General features: G+C 62.0%; 2 protein-coding genes across 2 annotated transcripts in view; one reads left to right on the forward strand and one right to left on the reverse strand.

Moving 5' to 3' along the window:
* The window catches only part of LOC119098068 (centrosomal protein of 104 kDa), a 39,233-nt gene extending 33,247 nt beyond the window's left edge, over window positions 1–5,986 (forward strand). The window contains exons 13-19 of the mRNA XM_037220996.1: window positions 1,247–1,305; window positions 1,729–1,877; window positions 2,531–2,632; window positions 4,112–4,234; window positions 4,705–4,718; window positions 5,111–5,307; window positions 5,638–5,986. Coding sequence (XP_037076891.1) covers window positions 1,247–1,305; window positions 1,729–1,877; window positions 2,531–2,632; window positions 4,112–4,234; window positions 4,705–4,718; window positions 5,111–5,307; window positions 5,638–5,986 — 993 coding nt within the window. The remainder of the gene's footprint in view (window positions 1–1,246; window positions 1,306–1,728; window positions 1,878–2,530; window positions 2,633–4,111; window positions 4,235–4,704; window positions 4,719–5,110; window positions 5,308–5,637) is intronic.
* On the reverse strand, window positions 5,486–8,717 carry LOC119098069 (uncharacterized; the record flags this gene model as incomplete). Its single annotated transcript, XM_037220997.1, has 2 exons — window positions 5,486–6,829; window positions 8,618–8,717. Coding segments are annotated over 2 exons (891 nt in total), but the record flags the coding sequence as incomplete, so codon positions are not given.
* Window positions 8,718–9,421: the final 704 nt, after the last annotated feature.

Below are 9,421 nucleotides of genomic sequence, written 5' to 3' on the forward strand. Positions count from 1 at the left end.
AGGCGAGACTAAAGCATGACAGCGTCATTGCTTAGCTATAATGTGTTTCCTCTGGGACACAGATGGTGCCGTCACCAGCTCAGACGGTCCAGCGTATGGGTCTGAGCGCCATGCCAACGAAGACTGCATAGCCGCTAAGTAAATGTAGATGGTACGTCGTGGTAGATGAAACCCTGGTGGCGTACTACGTATGGCGTGCGTTGCCTAACTCCCCGTTGCATGGTAGAAATCAAGACGTCCGCACTCCTGTTGTCCCATTCCTGCGTATAACACCCTTAAAAAGCTTGCAACGCCTCGTGCTGTTAGTGCTGCCTGCTCGACGACTGGGGTGGTGCTCCGAAGGTTGCCGAGCTGACGACACTATAAGCCCAGCTAATGCATCTTTAGCATATTCCCAGGAATATGCAGTGGATATTAGAGTAGGCTTTTTGACCGGCTAAAATGCTCCTAATGTGAATAATCCGCCACAGGGTGAAGTCGTATGGTTAGTTAGAACAGGTCTCACAAGCTCCAACGCATGGGCACACACCCACAGCAGGAACACGGCACCCTCCCGAGGTCTTGTCAATAAATGGGCGTGCTCGAGTGACTAGCGGAGTCCGGTAGCCTGCTTGAGTCCAGTGCTCTGGCTGAGTCCCATGCTCTGGCTGAGCTCGGTGCTCTGGCTGAGCCCGGTGTCCTGGCTAAGGCCGTCCACTGGCTGAGCCCGGTGCTCTGGCTGAGTCCTGTCCGCTGACTGAGTCCGGTCCACTGGCTGAACCCGGTCCGGCGTTGCTGAGCCCGGTCCATTGGCTGAGCCCGGTCCGGCCTGGCTGAGCCCAGTCCGGTTTGGCTGAGCGCGGTCCCCTGGCTGAGCCAAGTCCGGTCTGGCTGAGCGCGGCCCCCTGGCTGAGCCCGATCCGGTCTGGCCGAGCCCGGTCCATTGGCTGGGCCCGGTCCATTGGCTGAGCCCGGTCCATTGGTCGAGCCCGGTCCACTGGCTGAGACCGGTCCGGTCTGGCTGAGCCCGGTCCATTCGCCGAGCCCGGCCCATTGGCTGAGCCCGGTCCGGCCTGGCGCCCGACAGCGGCGCCGCTCCGAGCCGGCCCTGCTCAGTCTCGACTCGCCGGCGCCGCTGCGGACTCTCTCCGGCCGCCGAGACAGCGAGCACGCAGAGGACGACGAGGACGAGCGGGGAGAGGACGAACAGTATGGCGGGGTAGAGGAGGGGGACGATCCTCATCTCAGCCGCGCGGTCCGCTCCAAGTCCCTGTCGGCGATGATCGCAGAAGCGGATGCAGAGGACGAGGACGACGAAGACGATAGGTGAGTCCGCGTTTGCATCACTGTTTTCGACGACTCGTGGTTTGTGTTATCCAGCTTTGGTCGCTGGTATCAAGTCAGATGATCATAGTGCGCCAAATGTATTATTGGGTTCATGGAGCACGGCATTTTGGGAGAAGTGGATGGGTGGTTGGCTGTATACGACATGCCGCAAAACCCTGTGAGTGCGTCATATCCGAGCCTGTGACTTTAAAAAGCGAGTTGGTTGGCCTGGAGCCCACTAAGTATATTCAGGCAAGACGCATAGCATTTGTTTCCAGACACCACGCCATTTGAACGGGCATCTGACTTTAACAGAAGTCGTGAGCAGCCTGTTTCGCGGCGCGTATGCATAAATAATAGCTCGTGTGACTGACCAGACCAAGCATGAAGAGGCAGCAGCACAGTTCCCACGTTTCCTTGCAGAACATGCGTGTTTTGTGGGGACATCAATGACAAGTACGTCACCGATGAGGGGATCGAGTACCACTTTTGGAAGCAATGCCCCATGCTGCTGAGGTGCAGGAACTGCAAGCAAGTCGTGGAAATACCCAGCTACACCGAACATCTCCTCAGTGAGTCAGCAGCCATCCCAATGGTCCTGACGCAAATCATAAAGCCAGAGCAGCATCCGTAATGGGGCGGGATCGAAGTAGGCGACGCCGTTTCGAACCGTTAAAGCTCGTTGGCTCCACACCCGATGAAGCCTGGGAGGCCAATTCCTGGACTGATTCGTACAGTGCCCAGCTGATACGATATGGCGAGTGATCGTACCGGCTTTTCCATGGTTAGCCGCAGGGCACGAGTGCCCGGCATTGAGCACCACCAAATCGTCGCCGCTGATGGCTCCGCTCTCTCGCAAACGTGCCTGCGCCTCATACTATCATGACGAGAATGGGCATTCATCCACTTGCGATTGACGTTCTTTGAAGTTTTGAACGTTGGCAGGAAGGTTTCATTTCAATGATCAGTGCATTTAAAGAAGCATAGCTCCGATTGCATAAAGAATAGGTGGAAGGTTAAGAATACGTCAGTGAAATTATACGATGGGTGCCACGACAGTTTGGTGGACGGAGCCTTATTGAACGTTAATAGTGTGACAAATATCTATTGATCGAAACGCCTTGGGCACATTGTTCAAGTCGGTTCAATGAGGGCTACCCATTCTGGAATGCATCGTTATACTCGTACTTATCGTCGTGAGCGCGGAAACTACACCGTCTCGCAGGCGAGTGCAAGGACCACGCGAACTACCAGTGCTGTGAACGCTGCCAGGAGGCTATTCCCCGACATGAATTTGACGAGCACGTGCGCTCGTACATCTGCATGCGTGAGTATAACTGTAGTATATTTCGTCATGTGATTCTATATGCTTCAAACCGATCTGTTTGCGTGGAGGTAAGTGTTGTGTTTGTTTTGCTTCATTGTGCGGACCAAGACCGTGATGCTGTGAACCATGCATGCCTTTGTTTTCTTCGGTGGAGTCCTTTTTCACAAAATTGGATGGCTTTCTGGTATCAGCGTCCAAGCAGTGCTTGTTACGTGAGCTGTGAGCCCATCGTCTGATCCTAAAATCCCGGATCAGCGACAAACTTATCACCTAAGCTTTACACGCCGCAAGGTTCAACTTGGTCCCCCTGTTCTTTGACTTCGTTTCACCTTTAGCGCGTGCGCAGGCCATCCTGTTCAGGGGCAAATAGTGAGCGTCTTCAGGGTAGGCCCACCCACCCGGCCAAGGTCTGGTGAATCCATGGGCAGACGCTCTAACCAACCGAGCTACCGGGACGGGCATAGCCCTGGTCTCAGCCTGTGTCATGCGTCTGTTTGATGAAGCGCGACACCAGACCCTTCGGATGGCCTCTTGTGTTAATGGGTTCAACAGCAGTCACGTATTTCGATTCATACAGCTGTGGAAAATGCTACATTTATCGCATTTCGAACTGGTCCAAAGTTTCGGTGTTACACATACAACAGCGTACGTTCTGCCAACGGGCGTACTGGGCCGTCAAATCTCCCGGTTTCCGTTTGGAATTCATGCCTTCGTCACCACCGAGACGCGCCGCGGAGAGTGGGACACGGAGGAGGAGGGCCACGCAAGTCGTTGGCGTTCAATTGCGAACAGCTGCGGATGCTGGGTAGCGCCGTCTGACCGCGCGCCGCCGTCTGTCTGTGCGCCGCCGTCTGGCCGTGAACCGCCGTGTGGCCGCGTGCCGTCCGTCTGACCCTGTGCCATCCGTCTGACCCTGTGCCACCGTTTGACCGTGTGCCGCCGTCTGACCCTGTGTCGTCCGTCTGACCCTGTGCCGCCGTTTGACCGTGTGCCGCCGTCTGACCCTGTGCCGTCCGTCTGACCCTGTGCCGTCCGTCTGACCCTGTGCCGCCGTTTGACCGTGTGCCGCTGTCTGACCGTGTAGCGCCGTGTGACAGTGTGTCCGCCGTCTGGCCGTGTGCCACCGTCTGACCCTGTGCCGCCGTCTGACCGTGTAGCGCCGTTTAACCGTGTGCCGCCGTTTGGCCGTGTGCCGCCGTTTGGCCCTGTGCCGCCGCGTGACCGTGTGCCGTCCGTCTGGCCCCGTGCCGCCGCGTGACCGTGTGCCGTCCGTCTGACCCTGTGCCGCCGCGTGACCGTGTGCCGCCGTCTGACCCTGTGCCTCCGTTTGGCCCTGTGCCGCCGCGTGACCGTGTGCCGTCCGTCTGACCCTGTGCCGCCGCGCGACCGTGCGCCGTCCGTCTGACCCTGTGCCGCCGCGTGACCGTGTGCCGCCGTCTGACCCTGTGCCGCCGTTTGGCCGTGTGCCGCCGTTTACAGCGGCCCGCTCCGGCCCGGCGGGTAACCACTGCCCGCTGTGCCACCGCAACACGGCGCCCTACGATTCCGGGTGGCAGGCGCACCTTATCACGGAGTGCCCGGCCAACTCGCGCAACAGGCACCGTGAGTGTCCACCCCGTCACCTCGGCACGGAGTGCCCGCTTCACTGGGGCAGGTGCCCTCAATGTCGCCTCTCGCTCTCATCCGGTCACGGATTGTCTGGGGCATCTCGAGAGCAGGGACTGAGGACGTTGCGTCTCTCACCTTGTCGAAAAATGCAGCATCAACCCGATGCGGAGTGGAAACTACGCGCGTTCCAAACCATCTGTCCCGCCCGCAAAAGCTCACCTGGACGCAGACTTCCTCGTTTCAACCATTTTAAATACGCCGAGTCACCAGTCACCAATCCCGTGATATGACTGGTATTCATGCTTATCAATTCCCCAAACCAACCCAACGTCTGTTAATGTCACAGCGGTGCAGCGATTCCGACTGGCTAACGTATGCCACAAGTCCTGGTACATTCCGGCCGAGATCCCCCTCCGCCATGCCCCCTCTGCAGGCCCGCCCGACACCGTTGTCTATGCCGGCAGTGACCAGCGCCATCGTTCGTGCCCACGGCGCCCGCCGGACCCCCTCGCCGCGCGCGGCACCGGCTCCGAGATCGCCGCGTGAATCACGCCGCCGCGGCTCGCTCTCCGGCCCGGCCGAGCGGCGGCCGAGCCCGTCGCCGTCCCGCGGCCGTCGCCGGTCGGCGGAGGAGGCCGCCCGGCTGCCGGCGCCGAGCCACCAGCCGCGCCGCTACAGCTTCGCCACCGACGCGCCTGCGTACCTGCGCGCCGCGCCGGCCGCCGTCGTCCGACGGAGCAGCTCTGCCGCCGACCTGGAGGGGGTGGCGGCGCGGCCGGCGGCGCGGCGCGGCTCCACCGGCGGCGCCTCGCCCCGAGGAGGTCGCTCGCCGAGGGACCGAAGCCCGCCGCGAGGGGGCCGCTCGCCAAGAGACCGAAGCCCGCCACCAAGGGACCGAAATCCGCCGCCAAGAAACCGAAGCCCGCCATCAAGGATCCGAAGCCCGCCGCCGAGGGACCGAAGCAGCCCGCCACCAAGAGGTCGAAACCCGCCGCCAAGGGACCGAAGCCCGCCATCAAGGATCCGAAGCCCGCCGCCAAGGGACCGAAGCAGCCCGCCACCAAGAGGTCGAAGCCCGCCGCCAAGGAGCCGAGGGCCACCGCCAAGATATCGAGATCCGCCTCAAGGGTACCAGGGTCCACTGCGAAGGGGCCGAAGCCTGTCGCCAATAGGCCGAAGTCAGCCGCCAAGGGACCGAAGCCCGCCACCAGGGGGCAGAAATCTGCCAGGAGGCCGAAGCCCGCCGCCAAGAGATCGAAGTCCGCCACCGAGGGGCCGAGGGCCGCCGCCAAGGTACCGCAATCCACCTCCAGGGTACCAGGGTCCACTGCGAGGGGGCCAAAGCCTGTCGCCAAGAGGCCGAAGTCAGCCACCGAGAGACCGAAGCCCGCCGCCAGGGAACCGAAGCCCGCCATCAAGGGGCCAAAGCCCACCGCCAAGGGGTCGAAGCCTCCTGCCGAGAGACCGAAGTCCGCCACCGAGGGGTCGAAGTCAGCCACCAAGGGGCCGAAGCCCGCCGCGAGGGGACAGAAGCCCACCATCAAGGGGTCGAAGTCCGCCGCCAAGGGGCCGAAGCCCGTCACCAAGGGGCCGAAGCCCACCGTCAGAGTACCAGGGCCCGACGCCAAGGGACCGAAGCTCGCCGCCAAGGAGCCGGAGTCCGTCGCCAAGAGGCCGAAGCCCACCATCAAGGGGTCGAAGCCCACTGCCAAGGGGCCGGAGCCCGTCGCCAAGAGACCGAAGTAAGCTGCGAGGGGGCCGAAGCCCGCTGCCAGGGGGCCGGAACCAACCCACCGAGTCACCAAGGGACGGTAGACGGAGCGGCGCAGAGAGAGACGGGAACCGGGCGAGGCCGGCAGGTCAGACGCAGGTCGGTCGGCAGCAGGAGGGAGGCAGACACAGGGGGCGAGACGCACCGGAAGAGGGGACGAGGCAGAGCGGCGGCAACAGGCGACAGGAGCGAGGTCAGGATCGACAGGACAGGGGCGCGGAACCACAGGACAGAGGCAGGGCCCCACACGACAGGGGCCAGCAAGGGCAGGACAGGGTTAAGGGAAGACGGGACAGAGGCCAGGGACGGCAAGAGAAGGAAAGAGTACCGCGAGACGAACGTCGGGAGCGGCAGCAGAAAGAAAAGACCGTGATGACATGGTACGCAACAGAAGCGTACGCCAGGAAAAGAACATAGAGCGGCGTTCGGGACCACAGGATCAGAGCAATGGCCGCCAATCGGGTGAGAACAGGAACGCGGATAACCGGGTAAGCCGTCAGCCGGGTAAGCCGTCAGACAGCAGGCAAGACAGGGCTCGACAGGCAAAGAGCAAGGGTGGCAACGACCGAGGGCGAGCAGACCGATCTCAAAGGGGGGACAAAGAACGTGAGGACCGACCGAGAGACGAGGACAGAGGCCGCGGCAGCCGGCCGAGTGGAGAGGATAGGAAACGAGGCGGTGGTTCTCGTCTGGAAGACAGCCGTAAAGGAAATCGGTCTGATTTTGACAGCAGGAGCCAAAATAACAGGTCCAGCAGGGACGGCGGGGGCCGCGACAGAAGACCCCAGTCCCACGACGGCCGGAGTCGGCCGAGGCGCCTAATGGACGCACCAAAGCCGACCCATAAAGGCAGGAGTAGCTCTACGTCGCGTATTCCTCAATCGAGGCGACGCTAGAGATGATGCAGCACAGCTAATTACCCCAGCAAAGCTTGAAGAGCTTCGCACGTGTGAGGACTAATGAGCGGTTCGCGTGTGGCACGCAACCGTCTGGCACGTGCCGGCTCCCTGGCGTCTGTCACGTGCCGGCTCCCTGGCGTCTGTCACGTGCCGGCTCCCTGGCGTCTGTCACGTGCCGGCTCCCTGGCGTCTGGCACGTGCCGGCTCCCTGGCGTCTGTCACGTGCCGGCTCCCTGGCGTCTGTCACGTGCCGGCTCCCTGGCGTCTGTCACGTGCCGGCTCCCCGGCGTCTGTCACGTGCCGGCTCCCTGGCGTCTGTCACGTGCTGGTCCCGAGTCGAGGTAAGAGCCACACATCTGTTAAGTCACGCCTGGTCTGAGAAAGTTCCAGCTCGAGACCGATGGCTCACATCAGCGTGGCAGAGCATCACCGAGTCCAGTACCGACCGGGTTTCTACCGGTACCTCCGTTACGCGCGCGTCGAGTTCCTGGCATAGTACTGAGTCTGCCGCCATCAAACGTCTGAGCTAAACCGACGCGTTGAAACGTGTGTGCTTTACCGCACGACGCGCAGCACCGCTTTGAGGTGCCTTATTTTCCTACGAGCAGCAGGCTGGCCTGGTATCCAGCGCGGGGCGGGGCGAGGCGCCGCGCCGCGCGCGGTCAGCGCCACCAGCTGTGTGGCCCGTCCGCCCTGGCGCAGACACACAGAGCATGCAGCGCGGCCGGGCCATGTGACATGCCGTGCTGGGGGTTGAGTGACTCGCCAAAAGGCTGCGGTGGTTGGCTTGTTATGGCGCCCGTTTGCTTAGGTGAGTCCTCTCGGATGAGTATCCATAATACACAAGCGATGGCATTTGGCCTCAACCGCTGTTGTACTGAGGGCAGCGCGTTCACTGCGCTGCAGCGAGCTCGCGGCGCAAGACGTCGCTTACAGAGACGGAGGGCGGACCCTGGACCGTCGGTGCTGCCGAGCTGTCACGGCAGCGAGTGGCGGAGGGCGGCATATGGCGGCTGGGCCTGACCAACTGTCGAGCGAATGTCGTGTCCGCCGTGCATTGGCCACTGCTGGCTCACAGCCGTCTATCACCGGAGCTGTGTATGACACAGCCGTAACGCAGGCAGATGATGGCGACTGTGTTCGCCCTAACGGGCATGCTTGTCACCATCTACCGACGAAGTGTACACGCGCGATGAGAGCCATTGAAGCTATTCAGTAGCCAAACGAGCCTGGTAGACAAAACCGGAAAGCGGTCAGGCATTCTCCGACTTGCTTTTAAGCATAAGTGACTTGTGACCTGCGATTTGTACCCGGTTTGGCTCCAAGATTACGGTTTCTTCATCCCACATCACACGAGTCTATAACAGTAGGTTTGCATCGCGCGACTTTTCAGAGTTCATGAAGCAACCAGTTGTAACCGTACACAATCGCCAGACATGAGAACACTGAGCCGCTGAGTAAGTTTCGTCACGATGTCTTTGGTTGTGACCCGGCCACAACCAGCGGGTGGTGGCGGGTGCCTAGTCAGACAGCCGGTGGGTCCGGAGCGAGCGATGGCGAGCGACGCGTCGCCCCGTCCGCCGTGGCCTCGGACATTCACCGCACGCGCCGCGCCTCGGACACACGCCCGGGGATCCGCTGTGACCACCGACAGCCTGAGCAGCTCGTCCCATCATCGCGAGACGACATAGCCCAGAGATACTCTACACATCGGCGTCTGCACCATTATCTGCATCGGCACCAGTACCGGAACCAGCGCCGGCATCAGTACCAGTACCGGCACCCGTACCAGCACCAGCACCAGCACCAGCACCAGCGCCAGCACTAGCACCGGCACCAGCGCCCCAAATACGCTTTAAATCGTGGCATCGGGCTGGCGCGTCCAAACACCGGGCGTTCACCATGTCGACCGACCAGCGCCGCACAGTCCAAACACGCCAGCTGAACAGGGACACCTGTATTATCACAGACGCGTCTTGCCGGCCGGAGAGCGACGGGCCGCGCCGGGCCGGGCCGGACCGACTGGCTCGTCAGTGAGCAGCAGCAACGGCGGCGGCAGCGGCGGCGGCGGGGCGGCCCGTCGCCCGCCTCCACGCGCCGGCGGACAGGGGTGGGTCAAAGCCCCCTCTCCTTTCCCCACACGGGTGACTAGCAAGGCGGTGCCCGCACGCGCCGTCCCACTCGGGAGAGTCGGCCACAGCCCCTGCGAGACAGCCGACGCCGTCTCGCTCGGGGGGAGGGGGCCTCAGCCATCGGGAGACAGCCAACGCCCGGACGCACGGCCGACGAGACGCAACGGGCTTCGGGGTTCGACTGGGCTGGCGGCGAGGTCACGCACGACACATGGGTGATCAAAGCGGCGGCACACAGGCCACGCGTGCAGTTCAACTTAACAAGTCTGAGCATGACAAACCAGTTGGCGGGAGGCCAGTCAGCAGCACTGTGGCTTGCCGAAACCTCCGTTCCTGAACGTCGCACTCCGCTGAAACAGGTCGCCACGGAGCTGAGTAG

The sequence above is a fragment of the Pollicipes pollicipes genome, unplaced genomic scaffold, assembly GCF_011947565.3.
Source record: "Pollicipes pollicipes isolate AB1234 unplaced genomic scaffold, Ppol_2.1 Scaffold_4740;HRSCAF=5597_pilon_pilon_pilon, whole genome shotgun sequence".
NCBI lineage: Eukaryota > Metazoa > Arthropoda > Thecostraca > Pollicipedomorpha > Pollicipedidae > Pollicipes > Pollicipes pollicipes.